The sequence below is a fragment of the Amphiprion ocellaris genome, chromosome 23 (assembly GCF_022539595.1).
Source record: "Amphiprion ocellaris isolate individual 3 ecotype Okinawa chromosome 23, ASM2253959v1, whole genome shotgun sequence".
NCBI lineage: Eukaryota > Metazoa > Chordata > Actinopteri > Pomacentridae > Amphiprion > Amphiprion ocellaris.
In genome coordinates, this window is record NC_072788.1 from 16,267,156 (window position 1) to 16,284,222 (window position 17,067).

Sequence of the window (17,067 nt, forward strand, 5' to 3'; positions counted from 1 at the left end):
TTAGGACACAAGAAGCATTCGAAATGTCCTCACAAAGTGGTGCGCCGCGTCTCGAGAAAAAAGAAAAAAGAAAAACAGCCGCTGAAAACGACCAACATTAATGCACATCCCTTCCTCTGTCCCTTTCTGTCAAATATTGTCTGCTGGCCTCTGGACCCGGCGATCGAGACCAAGTCCGACCCTGTTTACGTGCGCTACTGGGGGAGAAGGAACCGGAGGGGGGTGGAGTGAAGGAGGGAGCGAGAAAGAGAGAGAGGGAGAGAGGGGAAGAGAGAGACTGCAATATCATTTGTGAATCCCTCTCACAGTGCTGCAGATAGGGGCTGCCAACACATGCGTCGCGTCTGCAGGTGAGGGAACAGGCTGAACATGCTGGACACAGTGAGGAATTCAACCAACGTTTCCTAAAAAAAAAAAAAAAAAATACTGCGTCGGATATACATTTCTCTCTTTTTTTGGTTGTTTGATTTTTTCTTTTTTTGAAATACAACCCTGATTTTTTTCAGCAGGTTGTACATCGTGGAGTTGGCTCGCAAAAAAAGGGGAGAGAGAACACTACTGTTCTGCTAGTTGCAAGTGACTTGGAGGAAGAGAGCAAGAATAGAGAAACCAGACAGGTAATTTGCCTCATATTTATATCCTCCAGATCAGAGAGTTGACGCGCAGTCAACACTCGCCGTATGATGAGTTTGGAAACTGCGCGGGCATTTAAATGATCCTCTGTGGACATATCACCGGACAGAGGGATATTGCAGCCTCACCCCAGCAGTAAAGGAGATTCCACAAACTGTGAGTAAAACGGAGCGACATGGACTGAATTCACTTTCTGGTGATGTGATGCTCGGACTATAACATTTTGGCTTTTACGCGCATGACATCCGCATATTTGGGGCACCGTCCGGAGCGCACGGAGCTTCTCTGGTGTGTTTTTTTGATACCACTGCGGCTTTTTTTGTTGTTGAGTAAAACAAGAGCAACAAACATTCAATACAGAAGGGGGAAAAACAGAGGAGAGAGGAAAGCCCGTGTGCTTGCTGCTTTTCACTGCAGCAGGAGCGATAGGAAGTCGTCCGGAGGATGAAGTCTTACGCATCCCGAAGCAGAGGGCTTTGCTCTAAATGAAAACGATATTTCTTTTCTGTAATCGGACTTTCCATTAGTGATTATTCTTTTCTTTTTTTACATTTCTGTTTTTTTCAAATTGAAGTGAACATTTTCTGGAGTGAACAATGAGGACTACTGGTGCAGTGGACTATTTGTACTATTGCATGCTCATCCTGCAGCTTGTGCATCAGCCCGCCGCCAAGCAAGTGCTCCGGTACCGTTTAGCAGAGGAGGGACCCGCCGATGTCAGAGTAGGGAACGTAGCCGCCGACCTGGGCATTGTTGCCGGGTCCGGTGAGGTGACATTCACTCTCGAATCGGGCTCAGATTTTTTCAAAATAGACAACATAACAGGTGAGCTCACCACTAACGAGAGGCGGATAGACCGGGAAAAATTACAGCAGTGCCAAATGATATTTGATGAAAACGAGTGCTTTATAGATTTTGAAGTGTCAGTGATAGGACCAGCCCAGAGCTGGGTCGACCTCTTTGAGGGAAAAGTCATCATATTAGATATAAACGACAACACTCCGTCTTTCCCTTCCCCTGTCCTGACACTGTCTGTGGAGGAAAACAGACCGATTGGAACCCTTTATCTGCTGCCCACAGCCACAGACAGAGATTTTGGCAGAAATGGAATAGAGAGATATGAGCTTATTCAGGACAATGGGGAGAACTCAAGGCGCTTGGGGTCCTCGGGGGATTCATACTCGGGGAAGAGGAGATTTGAGGAAGGAGCGAGCAGGAGCAGTGTCTTTGAACTGCAAGTTGCTGACACCACCGATGGAGAGAAGCAGCCTCAACTCATCATTAAAGGGGCCCTTGATAGGGAACAGAGAGACTCCTATGAGCTCACACTGCGCGTTAGGGATGGAGGAGATCCCCCTCGCTCCTCGCAGGCCATTCTGAGGGTAATGATCACTGACGTGAATGACAACAGCCCTCGGTTTGAGAAGAGCGTGTATGAAGCTGACCTCCCAGAAAACAGTTCCCCTGGTGCCCCCATACTGCAGCTTAAAGCGGCTGATGCAGACGTGGGGGTTAATGGTCAAATCGAGTATGTGTTTGGGGCAGCCACAGAGTCAGTGCGGAGGCTGCTGAGGTTGGATGAGAGCACAGGGTGGCTGAGTGTGTTGCACCGTATTGACCGTGAAGAAGTGAGCCAACTGAGGTTTACAGTAATGGCCCGTGACCGAGGCCAGCCACCCAAAATGGACAAGGCCACTGTGGTGCTGAACATCAAGGATGAAAATGACAACGTTCCTGCTATTGAGATCAGAAAAATTGGCCGCATTTTCTTAAAAGATGGCATCGCCAACGTGGCTGAGGATGTGGTCGTGGACACACCCATTGCCTTAGTTCAGGTGTCAGACCGAGACCAGGGGGAAAATGGCATAGTTACCTGCACCGTTGTAGGGGATGTGCCGTTTCAGCTCAAACCAGCGAGTGAGATGGAGGGTGAGCAGAATAAAAAGAAATATTTCCTCCACACGTCTGCACCACTGGATTATGAGGCCACACAGGAATACAATGTGGTCATAGTGGCTGTAGACTCTGGAAGCCCCAGCCTGGCAAGTAATAACTCTCTTATCGTCAAAGTGGGTGACACTAATGACAACCCTCCTATCTTCAGCCAGAATGTAGTGGAGGTGTCGTTTCCAGAAAACAATGCCCCTGGCGAGAGGGTGACAACAGTGGCAGCCATTGACGCAGATAGTGGGAAGAACGCTGAAATAGCCTATTCCCTAGACTCATCAGTAAATGGGATTTTCTCTATCGATGCAGACAGTGGAGACATCCGAGTAAACACCATTCTGGATAGAGAGCAAACAGAGCGCTACGAATTCAAAGTGATAGCCAAAGATAAGGGCATAAACACCCTTCAGGGTTCTGCAACAGTGGTTGTCCTTGTGGCCGATAAGAATGACAATGAACCAAAGTTCATGCAGGATGTGTTCACCTTCTATGTCAAAGAGAACCTTGATCCAAACAGTCCAGTCGGCATGGTTACAGTAATTGATGCAGATAAAGACCAAAATGCAGAGATGGGTCTTTTCATAGAGGAAGAGGAGGACATCTTCTCTATTGAGAATGAAACTGGGACAATTTTCTCCACCTTGTCCTTTGACCGAGAACAGAAAACTACATACACATTCCGAGTCAAAGCTGTGGACGGAGGTGACCCTCCCAGATCCGCCACCGCCACGGTTTCACTTTTTGTCATGGATGAAAATGACAACGCGCCGACCGTCACCTTTCCGATAAACAACTCCTACACACTCCTCCCTCCCTCCAGTAATATCAGAACAGTCGTCAGAACCGTCATCGCCACTGATACAGACACTGGCATCAACGCAGACCTCAACTACAGCATCATTGGGGGAAACCCCTTCAAGCTTTTTGAGATTGATGGGGGCACTGGGGTCATTTCACTGATGGCAAAGCTGGAGCAGAAGCACTACGGCCTCCACAGACTGGTGGTCCAGGTGAATGACAGTGGGCAGCCCTCACAGAGCACCACCACACTGGTGCATGTGTATGTTAATGAGACTCTTTCCAATTCCACAGTTGTGGAGGCCCAGGTGTTTAAGAGCCTGAGCACATCTCTCAACACCAACATTGCTGGTGACCCAAACTATGATCTCAGCAAACAGCGATTAAGCATTGTAATTGGAGTAGTTTCTGGCATCATGACAGTCATCCTCATCATCCTTGTTGTTGTCATGGCCCGTTATTGCCGTCCCAAGAATAAGAATGGATATGAGGCCGGCAAAAAGGATCACGAAGACTTCTTTACACCACAGCAGCATGACAAATCCAAGAAGCCCAAGAAAGATAAGAAGAAACAGAAGTCCAAACAACCTCTCTACAGTAGCATTGTCACTGTAGAGGCATCCAAGCCCAATGGGCAGCGCTATGACGGCGTCAATGAGAAGCTGTCGGACAGTCCCGGCATGGGCCGCTACCGTTCAGTCAACGGAGGGCCGGGCAGCCCAGATCTGGCCCGCCACTACAAGTCCAGTTCACCACTCCCCACTGTCCAGCTTCACCCGCAGTCACCAACAGCTGGAAAAAAGCACCAGGCAGTTCAGGACCTGCCCCCTGCCAATACCTTTGTTGGCACCGGAGATAACATTTCGCTTGGATCTGACCACTGCTCTGAATACAGCAGTCAAACTATCAACAAGTACAACAAACAGGTAAGAAGACACATCTCAATGTTCTTTTGTTTCCCTCCACTACTCTTAAATGTCTTCTGCTTCTTCCTCTTAGTGTTCGCTCTACCATAATGCTTTCTGACAGGGCTAGTCTCAGTAGTCTTGTTGCCTTTATGGTGCTAATGTGTGTCAAGTTAGCGGTATTGATCTGTTTTGGTTTGGAGTGCCATTCACATGTAATATTGAAAAGAAAGAGAAAGGTTTAGATTAGCTTAGGAGGGAGTGTTGTTACCACTCGGCCAAACATGTCGAAGTTTTTCACTTTTATCGCAGCATGTGTTGAAGCTGCCTTTTCCGTCAGAGGTGTCACAACCACTAACCCTGGCAAAAATGTGTCGGAGTGTTGTAGACAGCTCGCATAAGGGTTTGGTTTGCAGTTATTTTATCCCAGTGGGGAGCTTGGCGGGGGCTGGCTACACTCCCCCTTAGCCATGTCAAGCCCTGCCCTGCCCTCAGTCTGTGACAAGGCCACCTTTTCTTCTAGTGAAAGGGAGACAAAAAGAACAGAAGTGAAAAGGAGACAAAGGTAGATGTAGGCTGAATGCCACACCAACTTGGCTTTATAAGGTTTGTGAGTCAGTTTTATAGGCTGTGCTTGAGTAGAAACATTTGACCAGGCGGTCATATTAACATTCTCCTGTGCTTCGAGGTCTGCATCAATTCGTTGACCTAGCAGTGAAAACAGACATTTTTATATCACCTCCCATATTGTGCCTCGGTTTCTTATACTCCCTTATCTGTTTCCCAGTATATAAATGTCTGCCATCTTGTACCTGCTTTTCTTCTCTTCCACCCTCTGGCGCTTCTTACGTCCCTTTTGTTTTTGCTTTTTCGTTTGCTTTTCCCTCTCAGTTACTTCAATTTGCATTAAATTCCAGGAAACGTGTGCTTTTATGGATGCAGTCTTTATATATTTTTTGACTGTTTTCACACTATCAGGTGCAGCAACAGCTAAGAACAGATAATGAAGCCAGCTGATTTGTGTTTTCAGGAAAAAGAACACTGTTGTATATTTTTTCCATGGCACTCTAATGAATTATTGATCTTTCTTTTACTTGGTGTCAGCACTATTCTTTTAGAAATGTAGAGTCTTGCTCGCTCACTTACTCCTTTTTCCATTATCTGTTTTCCTGTTTTGTTTTGTTTTTTTTTTGCTCTACATATTTTTACTTTGCTCACATTGCGTTTCTCATGTCATCATTTCCCCCCAAACTCTCCTATGGACCTGTGTAGAACATTCTTGCATCCACCGTGTTGCCTGCTGTTCCTATTTATTCCTTTTTTTTTTTTTTAGTTTTTTTGTCTCTGCCACATCATACACCTCACAATGATCCTCTCTGCCTTGCCTTTTTTCATGCTGTAGTTTCTTTTTTAATCTCCCCTCTCGTCTCTCTACACACCTCCCTCCTCTCCTTGCCATTTCATCTCTCAAATCATTTCAGTCCTGTTTTACTTCTCTCCCTTCTCTTCCCCTGCTCTAACAGCTTCTAATATGGTGTATTCAGTGAGCTGCTTCCCAGAGTGTGAGGAGTGCTGTTGCTTTCGGATGTCTCCTGCATAATTAAAAGGGCACTCTATTTGCTGCTGCGGCAGCAGCATGTATTGTGTGTCACTGTGCTCCACTTATATAATTATTTATTTACTCCCTACATTAATGTTGCGGCAAATTTCATGGACTGTGCATTTGTTAGAATACGGCGTCTTGGACAAAACTCAATCTGCAGTGCAAAAAAGTAGTGTGATTTACGGGCACTTAGTTCAGATATTCTACTTATAAAATGAAAAAGAAAGTGTTTAGCGATCTGCTGGGCAAGATCAACCCTGTTTACTGTGTGGTGGAGCTGGTTCGGTATTTAATACACAAAAGCTAAAAGGTATTCAAATTGCTTTTTATACCCTATGGGCCTAGTAAATACTTACTGTTGATACTTTCAGTTGGGGTGAATAAGGCGTAATTAAATGGCTGCACAAGAGCGCTAATTGAAGAGAAGGTGTGTATTCATGTGCTCCAATTATGGCATTAAACAGCCACCTCTATATTAGATTAAGTAGTGAAGCGGTCATGCTCTTGATTTTTGGGACGCTGCATCTAAAAATATTCTGCTGTCTGGTAAGTGCCTCTACAGCTAAAAACATAAAACACTCAAGGACACTTGTGGGCCTCGGACCTATTTGTGCACAATTTTTGTTAGTGGTTATGCATTCAAAGAATGAGATTCAATTTTTAATATATATTAGATATTTTTGCAGGTATGTATTATTATTACAGAACCTATGCATCCAATTTTTTGCCATCAGTGTGTTTGGCCCTATTGAAACTGCTCACATTTATGACTATCAATGATTTTTTATTGCATGTGTGGGTTTTTGTGCACATACACGCCTCATCCACAAACCCTTCTCTTTTACCACTCTTTCTCTTTTTGTCCATCTGTGGGAAGAGATAGAGACAAGAAAGACGGCCCTGTTAGTGGTATAGAGAATGGCCCCTAGTGTTTCACAAGGGACTTGGGGTTGGGTGGAAAGATAGAAAGACGGGGCGGGAGGGAGAGAATAGTGCTGACCATTGACTGTAATCTCTGAGGTATCGGGTTCCATCTTTTCTCCCTCCTCGCCCACCTAATCTTACAATAACTGCACAGGCAACCTGCTTGGGCAGGTAACCAGGCAACTGAGGGAGTTTATCAGCGAGGCAAACCTTTCTTTTTAGCCCGTCAGACATTTAAACAGTCATTAAGCTGAGCTAACTGTGAGGAAGAAGCCAGCGTGCCACACAGCAGCTGTTGAGGGCTTGAGCAGGAGGGGCAACAGACCTGACATTTCATCTCTTCCTGTAACTCCATTGATTGCGGCTTGTGTTATTCATCATTTTCCCTTTGTCTTTTTTTTCTGTTTTGTATTTTTCACCGTGTGCGTACAATATGCTCGCTCTGCCTGCCCCTTACATGCCTGCTTCCAGTCGTTGCATCTGAAGGCTGATGAGTAGTGTATTCACTTAACAGAACACTTAACTTTATTACTTTTGGCAGGAGCTTCTGTTCCGTCTCGTGCCAGAAAATAACGCTGTCCAACCATAATGTAGCGAGGAATGAAATCACTTAGCCATTGAATTAGCACAAGCCATCAGCTTTTGTTTTATCATTGCACTTCAAAGCGCCACTCGTGCCCAGGTGGATCACTTTTAATCAGTAGTGAGCCACAGCAGCTTGTATTCTGTGCTCTTGCAGCATAGCCCCTCAGGGCAGGCAAAGCTCCAGTCCACACACACTTATACTCGGTTATCTTGCCTCGGGGCGGATGCAGCAAGCATAACTGGACATTGCCCTTAACCCAGCTCCCAGTGTTCATCTCCCATGCTCTGGCCAGCTGTTCCTCCTGTGCCGTCTCCTGGCTCTCCTGCACAAGCCGAATACGACTGTGGAGCATCTGATTTGCATAGTGCAAATCCTCGCCCTATCTCAGGCATATAGGACAATATCACCATGCAAATGGAGGTCACTGAGGTGGTGTTTGTAGCCAAAACATAGGCTGTGATTGCCCTTCAGGTGCCAGGCAGATCAGGAAACCAATATGGAAATGTAGTACTTTGCCTCTGGCCTCATTTGTTTCAACTTACAAAATGTAGCTGCCAAAACACCTACAAAAAGCCACAAGTGACTCAAATGAAACCTGCAAACACTCCCTACAGTTTCAATAGCCTCAATTTTATCTGGATGTCTGCACATAGGCGCAAGCAATCACGCCTGCCTTGCTCAGCCTTCCTGATACAAGGAGAAAGCAGAGGAAGCAGAAGATAAAGTCACGTAGGCGATCAGCAGGTTGTGACTTTAGAAAATCTGAACACACTTTTTGTGGCATCTTCAGTTTAAAAAAAAAAGAACAATGTGGAAATCTTGCATTCAGTAAGAAATGAGATGATGTGCAATGAGCTGCTTTGTTTATTGCCACATTATTATTAGCATTTGTCCTTTGTACCGCCGACTGTGGCTAACGCTATCAAAATTGTTTTGGATCTATTACGACTTAATTCAATCTATGGCTGCTCAGGCTTTTGTTGATTATGTTCCGAAAGGAAAATGGAAGGAGTGAGAGAGCACAGTAATACTCATGAAATTGCAGCGGGCAGCATTTTCTGGTATAATTTGGTTTGGTGATTTGAATGCATTCGCTTTAAGGCAATTACTAATCTAAGGATTAGACTTACCTGATATGCAAGCAGAAATGGTGGAGGCTGGGAGAGAAAGCCTGAGAGAGATAGCCGGTTGCTACGGCGTCTGAGATATTACTCTGCATAATATTTTAATACTGAGCTCTCTTTTCACTCCGTTTACCTATAGGGGAAACCGTGAAAAGTATTGCTTCATTTTCAATTTCTTTGTCTTCCTTTCCACTTTCTTTGTAACTCCCCCTTTTCTCTGCATACAATAGCTGTGCCAGTGAGCACAGTTGTCTTCACATGAAAATAAATACTCATGATTGAAGAAGCTGAAGAAGCCTCAACCCATCCGCAACATTTGTCATGATAAGATGCTGAAAGACGGAGGAAGGAGGGAGAACGGGGAGGAAAAAGACAAGAAATTTAAGCCGCATGCCACCTTGATTGCTCTCCACGCTGCTGATTGTAAGTGGCAGTGTCGAGGATGCCACCTTCTTCTCGCCGCTTCTTTCAATTTGATGTCATCGAAAATGGAATTTCATTTCATACTCGGCAGCGATCGCATTAGATAGGGCTCACCAGGATAAAGCCGATTCATATTTGCAGATTTGCCTTTCCTGTGGCACTATCAATCATTGCGCACTCACCATATTGCAGACTTGTTTTTCAGGGCAATTGTTAGGAGGAGTTTGTACAGTAAATTGACTTTTACAAGGCTCCCAAGGTTTATGATATGCTAAGCTAGCCTCGTTGTTTTCTCTATAGCTGTCCTCCTGTATTGACTCTAGGAGCCAGAACCAACTAAATGAGAACATCACTTAACTCTACTGCTGTACAACCCTGGGGAATAGTTCCCTGTCGACTGGCTGGATCACAACACGGATCAAACGTAAGGCTTGTTGTCTGTGAGACTAATAGGCAAAACAATAGTGTTTTGTTTACTGTGACATTGCACCTCATCAAAATTGCAACGTCTGGCAAAGTCAGCCCCACAATAATGGGATATTGTTGTTGTTGTTGTTTTGCAGGAAAGGTCACGGGCCATTTGTTCTCTTGATGTTGATTCAAACAGGTGGCAGAGGGGTCCCGTGCTTTTTCCCGATTTCCTGATGAGCAAAGTTTCCAGTTAGTGTATGTTTAAGTGCGCGCCTCCCCTCCGTCTGCTTCCCCCTCACTCACTGTGGAGGGAACATCGTGATGAATCACATGAATCACTCCCTGTCAACGTTGCTCACATGGGTCCAGGGTGTCAAGGGAGCTGCCAGCAGGGTCCGTGGCCCCCGTCAGGGGGCGGCGATTTAAACCCCATCCAGCATCAGCCATGTCGTCACATGTGGCCTTCGTGAAAATGAGTATATGAGCCGTGAAAGCCAGACACGTTGATCCATAATTTACCTCTAAGTGCCACCTTTTGCTCTGGTAGCCAATTGTAAAGCTCCTTAGTGCACAGTGAACTTGTTTATTAAGCTGAGCTGACAGGTGAAGAAAAAGACACTTGAACTGGCATGTTGTTTCCTGGATGAGTAGAAGAAAGACGCTGAACTTAGTCAGACGACGGGTAGGTGTGAATGTATACACAGTGGTGTTGACAGGGGAAAAAGTTAACAGGTTCATGGGTGTAAATGGAGCATATTTAATAGGTACAACCTTCACCCTGGGTTCAGGTGCACATAGATTATTTTTAAGGCTTTGACAGACATGCACCTGTTCTACCTGGCTTCACCCTTTTGACTTTGACTGTCCTGTTTTGTATTGAAAAACTGCTAAAATATTAAGATGGACTGAGAGCTCCTGACCGAATAAGACAAAGTAGGAATTGTCTGCAATAAATAATGCATCAGAAGGTTTTTCTTTTTTTTGTCCAAAGGATATGGCTTTTTATTAACAGGCTACAGTCATACATATTTGCTAAGCAGCAGAGTATAATGGATATAACTTGACTTGGGAAGGGGAGGAATAGGACAGCTTGACTGCTTCTATTAGCCCTGTTTTGGTGCGGCTCCCACCATGTGGCCCCCAAATGAGATTATATGTGTATGAAACAGGAGGTAGAGCACTCACCGACCATCCATCAAAGCCTGGGGGGACCTTTGTGAAAGTTTGTGCATGTGTACTCAGCAGGTACACTCTCTGTGTTGATGCGCACGTGTAGGGGTGTGATAAAGTGTGTGGGTGTACAGTGTGAGTGTGTGTGTGTTTGTGTAGCCTGTGAGGGCTGGAGAAGAGAGCAAACGGGGCCTCCACAGTTCAGCCTCTCCATCATCCTGCACGTCAGGCACACGCTCAGCGACATGCCTGAGAGGGTTTCAATATCCTGTGTGTGTGTGTGTGTGTGTGTGTGTGTGTGTGTTTGTGAGCCGCTGCTGCTGTGTTTACCCAAGGAATGCAGTTCATTATATTTGTATGTGTGTCTGGTTATTACATATACTCTCTACACACATGCGTACAGAGGCAGATGGAGCCCGAAGGCTAGAGCAATACTTTATCTTCACCTGTTAAAAACCCACAACAGGCTCGGTTAGTCTGGGTGGATGCTGTGCCTTCTTCTTGACTCTCGGTAATCAGAAGTGCCCTTGTGCAAGGGACATGAAACTTCTTTGCCCCGACCGAGCTACTTATTGCCGTGTGTACTTTCACCCCGTTCAGATTAAACGTGTACATATCACTCTGGATGTGTGCAAAAAAAGCCAAAATATTCATTAGCAAAGCACTGGCAGGGACAGGAGAAGCCCCTGTATCGATGAGGCTTCACCTGGCAGAGAGCAGGCTATTAGCCAGGCCCGATAAATCTTGTCAGAGGCTGGAAGAATCTGCCTGCCTGCTGAAGAATGAAGGTCACGGGGCAGCTGGAGTTACGACCGGCCTCGCGAGCTACCTGCTATCAAATCAGCTGAAATATGAAGTCCAGTCTGGCTTTTTTGAAAATGCTAATTTTTCAATTTGCCTCTTTATATACCTCCCTCTGCTTGCATTTTTAGTACGCTCTGTATGTGGGATTTAATTAAATGTGGGTACGTATTTTCTACATAACACTGATTTATTGAATTTCATCATTTTTTGTGAATCCTGTATCTTCTCTTCACTTTATGATAACATAGAATGATGATAAAGTGAAAGGAAAACAGTGACACTGCCAGATATTTGAATTCACCTTTTCTTCTGAGCTGCAAGAACGGTGGATGATTTTATCTTGGTCATATTTAGAGCACGAAATGATTATTCAGTCAATCTGACAAAAAATCTGTCATTTCAGTCATTTATTAAGCAGAAATGACTGAAATGTTTGCTATCTGCAGCCCCTTATACACTACCGTTCAAAAGTTTGGGGTCACTCAGAAATGTCAGAAATACAGTCTAGACATTGTTAATGTGGTAAATGACTATTCCAGCTGGAAAAAGGTGATTTTTAATCTACATAGGGGTACAGAGGAAGATTTCCAGCAACCATCACTCCTGTGTTCTAATGCTACATTGTGTTAGCTAATGGTGTTGAAAGGCTAATTGATGATTAGAAAACCCTTGTGCAATTATGTTAGCACATGAATAAAAATGTGAGTTTTCATGGAAAACATGAAATTGTCTGGGTGACCCCAAAAGTACGCTTTGGAACTTCATCGGACAAAATGCAAAAAGCATTTTTAATGAGCCACCTTGGACTAATAACTCTCACAAGAACAACTGACAATGAAAATAACTATTAGCAGGACCTCAGTTGAACTCCCTCTCTGGTCATTAATTAAACCCATAAAAAACTTCTCTCTGTGCATCAACATGATAGATTTAGATGTTTTTTTCTGCAGTGCCTTCCTTGAGAGAGACAGAGTGATGTAACACCATATTTCAAGTCCCTGCCTCTTTCTCCACCACACAGCTTGAGCACACCAGCTCACCTACAACTCTCTCAAATTACTGTAAAACTAATCTGCATCACACAATGACAAGTTTTAATATTGGAGAAATTGTTGTTTAAACTGGACATTAATTCTGAAAGTCAATAATGATACAGGAAGTCGAAACCCTCAAGTACGCAGGATTGGTTCCTTAGCTTTGTGACATATAAAATCCTGCTTGTCGTAATCCATGTTTTTAAACTGTCATTGTTCCATTGCAGTTTTAAGGTGGAAATGCTCAGCCATGACGTTAGCTGCTTATTTTGCTTATGTTATATCTTCTAGCATATGAAAAACACTGTATAGACTGATGGATGTTTGCAAGATAAAAAAAACAGATTCAGACTACCTCAGTACGAGCATGCGATTAAATCCATCTTTATGATACATCAGTGGTCGGCCAGTGAAGAACAACACTAAACAGTAGTTAAAAAGCTTGACATGAATTCTTCTGTTCTATAGTAGCTCTCCTCATAGAATAAACTGTACTGTATATATTCTCACACCAGCCCTCATATGTTGCGTATTCCCACAGGCCAGCCCAGTTGGAAACTGCAATATAAAGTAGAGATGACTGTAATGCTGGCTTTAGTCAGACAAATTCTACTGTGGATTGAGGAGCTCCAGACATTTAATATGGTTTCATGTATTGATTTGCGGCACCTTGCCCTATAGCCTGTTTATTATCTGGCTTTGGTTTCACCTTTTACTCTTTTTCTCCCAGAATCTCAGGAGATGGAGTCCTCCTAGTTATTTCTCCTTCTCTCTTACCAAAAACAATGTTCTTGGAAACAACTACAAATAGTCAATCAAACTGGCCAGTGGCAAAGAACTGGCCTGCCATTTTGGTTAGTGAACGAGTGGGTGAGTTCAGGTACTTGAATAATAACATATTCCGAGCAGCGGCTTTTGCTCAGGTTGCTGCAGTTATGGAGGGAGACAAACGGGGGGCTGTAATCAAGACTAAAAGACTGGTTTTGACGTGGTTCATTTGCTCTGAGTTGCTCCAATCCAACACTTGGGACACAATAGCCAATTGTAAATTACAGAGTGGATTCAGTGGTGAGAAGTGCCTTGAGGGGGAGCGAGCCCACTAAGGGCGAGGAAAATAGAGAACGTTGTTACATTTGTTGCCGTTTGGTTCTAGTTTGATGAGGTCTGGGATTGGGGGAAAGGCAAGGACATCAATCAAATTGACATGTCTGGGGGCGGTAAAATGATTAGAATAATGGTAAACAAAGCCGCTTAAACATGACCAGGTTTTTCATATTTTCCCTCAACTTTAATTCTAAACCAGCCTTTGCTTAATAAGCTTCACTTAACGTCAGACTCATCACTTTTAATCTGCCCGTAATGATATATTAATAACAGTCTTCAGTGGAAGGAGGCAAGCTGCTGGGAACATAAGTGCATAAAGGAGACCTATCACACAGTGAAAAGCTCTTATGAACTGGTGACGTGAGGGGACCTCAAAGCGCTGACACGGGTGACATTTACGAGTGTGTCGTGGAGATCCCCAGCTGGACTTAGAGGGAAGACAGTTACTTTCTGTTTAATCACCATCGGAATTCCGGCGGTGCTGCGGCAAATGTTTGAGTAGCGCAGATTACTTTCCCCTGTGAAGCCAATTGCGGGCGATCGTTTGATGTCTACGCAAATGTGCTTAACATGCAGAACCGCTCTTGCCTCCCTTCCCTTCCTCTGCACATTTGAAAGATTTACGTCGGGGTGTGTGCATGTGTGTGCCTACACTTTTGAATCACTTTGAATAAGCTTTTCTTTGCAGAGGCAGCCTCTTCTCTCAGTGAATTGGGGACATGACATGACAATTGGAGACCTTGTAATTTATATTTAAAATGCCAGAGTTATCTGTGCCAGCATGATTTTGTTTGAACAAGGAGACACACTGGCTTGGGTCCTTAGTCGCTGTTTAAACCGTATGCCTGTGTTTGCTCAGGAATCCTTGGTGGGCTATCCATTGTTACTATGGCAATATACCTCTATCACGCTCTCCCCCACTCACTGCAACTTCTCCCATGGCCATATGCCTGGAGTTTTTTTAAAAGGTTTTTACTGCTCTCTCATCTTGCTTGTACCCGGTAATTCAGACACATCAGTGCCAAAAGCTGAGCTCAGGGGCAACGTCCTCCCCAAAAAAGTCACGGTATTTTAACAGCGTTGGCCCGGAGTTGGATGAGGCGTGGGAACGTCATGTTCCGCTAAACTGTTTTGATAAAGCCATCTGGGCAAGCAGGGAGCATTTCAAAGATGAAGGTCCCTGAACACTAAATTGGCAGCAGTTTACTTTACTACAGTGGGCTCATCGTTTTCCCTGTGTCACAGCTCCTTAGGGAACCCTAGGAATTTACTGCCCTTCCCACTTTGAGTTCTTGATTCATGAGATCAAATTAGACAGTGAGAGAACATCAGTGGTTGCACAAAGCTTTGCTCTTTAACTCAAGGCCGGCACTTTGGCGCTACCTCGAATGCGGTTCACTCGCTGGTTAACCACTTCCTACATCCATTCCTGCCTGTGAACTGTGCGTAACACTATGAAACTGGTCTGAGCAGATTTGAAATACAGTATCTGCATCGCCTCTTTTGAGCCAAGAGAGAAGAATGAGCTTGATGTGGCTAAACAAAAGCACCTAAAAGGTTCCTGCCACATTTTCACGCCTTTTAAGTAAAGACATGCTTTGAAAGGTCAAGTCTACTACTGATGTGCCACACTGAAAATCCAGTTTTTTAAACATTCCAACGTATCAAATAGTCATAAATTTTAAAGGCAGATGAAACAAGTGGCCTGTATTTCATTTCATATCTGAGGCGAATGATGACTGAAATAGCAATGGATTCATTCAGACAGATTAAAGGAACTGGTGTCAGGGACCAAAAAGGAGGAATGTTGAAAACATGCAGTAAATGCCTGAGGAGTTGAGGAGTGGAGCGACCAAGTGTGTGTGTCTGTGTGGTGGCTGGAAGACAGTGAATTGTAAAGCACCCTATCATATTATAGAGGTATGCAAGGAAACTCATCAGCTCACAGCTTTAAACCAGAAGCCAGAATGACAGGAATTGCGAGAAGTGTGTGCTTGTGGGTGACTGTGCACGAGTGTGTGTGCAAATGCAGAGTGTCTCTTCAGTGTAACGACTCCCGGCACGCATGCACCCTAATGAAGTGGAACTTCGCCAATGTGACGACATGAATGTGTCTGATTGGAAGTTGCTGCAAAATTGCCCAAGAGACTGCCTGCGGGTTTTTTTTTTTTGTTTTTTTTTAAAACATGTTTGCTCTGTCTATTTACACATCTTCATGATAAACACTCACCTTGCATTTCCGCTACCATCTCAGGCAGAATCACAAATGAAATACTTATCTTGCTCATATCAACTTTGTATGGAACTGCCAGGCTGCAGGAGAAGCTTAAAGAAAATCCTTTAAATAAAACATCCCTCACCTTGATCTAAAGCAGGTACAGGCTGCCTTTAGTTGCACACTATGGCTGCTGTTTGATTACTAGCCTCGGCGTCTCTGTAGACTTTGTGTCAAGGCCCATAATAAGCACTGTGGGCAGTGAATGCAGTCTAGCTCAGTGTGTGTGATAAAGCGAGGGATGACAAAAAGGTGTCTGTGCATGCTGGCATATGTGCCTTCGCATGTTCCTCGGGCGTCAACCAAACTAAGACTTACTATTGACTAAATTTCACCTGCCTGTCTGCCTGCAGCGGCCGGGTCTGGTTTTACGGCTTAGCATGTATTTCACTTTAGGCGAGAGTGCATCTAAGGCTCAGTAGTTTTTATTAACATCCAGAAAGTATCAAAAAGTTGGAACTGAGAAAGACAGTGAAGGAAAAAAATGATGTTGATTTCCAGCCAACCTGTTTCACTTCAAACTGCCATTGTTGAACTGATGGTGAAGCGTACCGTTTCCACACCCTCTGCTTATGTATTGCACAAGCCATCGCTGCTTATTTACACAAGCCATATTTTCAGGCGATTGTTTTTTCAGCATGGATTGAAATATGTTACATTGTGTGCTGTCAAAACGCGAGGGCAAGGGGGGAAAAAAGCACTTGCCGTACCTCCCACAATAATGTTTGTCGTCTTACAGCGTGATCTCACAGTGATGCATTGTAGGGGGGAAATGGACGACACTGCCTCACGTGTTTACCTCGCATAGGCACAATGACAACAACAATTGCGACAGCACTAGGAGGAGGCCCTTTGTGCAGCACAAGCTGATACACCGAAAGGGAGTGACAGGTTTGAAAAATTGGCAAACAGTGTTTGCTGGAAGGCTTCCTTGGGGCTTGGGTACCTTTGAAATCATGTGCGAATGCAGAGGAGTGTGAATGAAAAATAGCTGTGTGATCCTGCCATGTTGCTTCTGTCAAGAATGCGTGCATTTTTTCTCTCTCTCTCTCTCTCTCTCCTGCTCCCCTCCTCCTTTTCCGCCGCTCGCTGTCATCCTCATCTGCCCCTCAAAGCTTGCTTTTTCTCTCGCCGCTTCTCATCATCTCTGTTTTAACACTCCATTCTCTCACCAACATACCCTCCTCCATCTCTCCTCTGTTTCTGCTCTCTCATTCTCACACTCCTATCCTCCCCCTCCTCTGTTCTTCCAGCTTAGCGGACGTGGTTATTTAAGGCTTAGAATCCATAAAACCCGCCTTAGGTGTGTTTGCTTTTGTTACTTTC

At 44.6% G+C, this 17,067-nt stretch overlaps 1 protein-coding gene across 6 annotated transcripts in view; it reads left to right on the forward strand.

The window, feature by feature from the left end:
* Positions 1-289: 289 nt before the first annotated feature.
* Positions 290-17,067, forward strand: part of pcdh7b (protocadherin 7b) — a 111,310-nt gene continuing 94,532 nt past the window's right edge. For 3 of the 6 annotated variants that reach the window (XM_055007541.1, XM_055007543.1, XM_055007544.1), the window contains exon 1: positions 291-4,304. In XM_055007541.1, coding sequence (XP_054863516.1) covers positions 1,230-4,304 — 3,075 coding nt within the window. In that variant the 5' untranslated portion in view covers positions 291-1,229. Of the gene's footprint in view, positions 4,305-17,067 lie in introns of all 6 variants that reach the window. The other 3 variants (XM_055007542.1, XM_055007545.1, XM_055007540.1) reach the window with 2 other exon arrangements.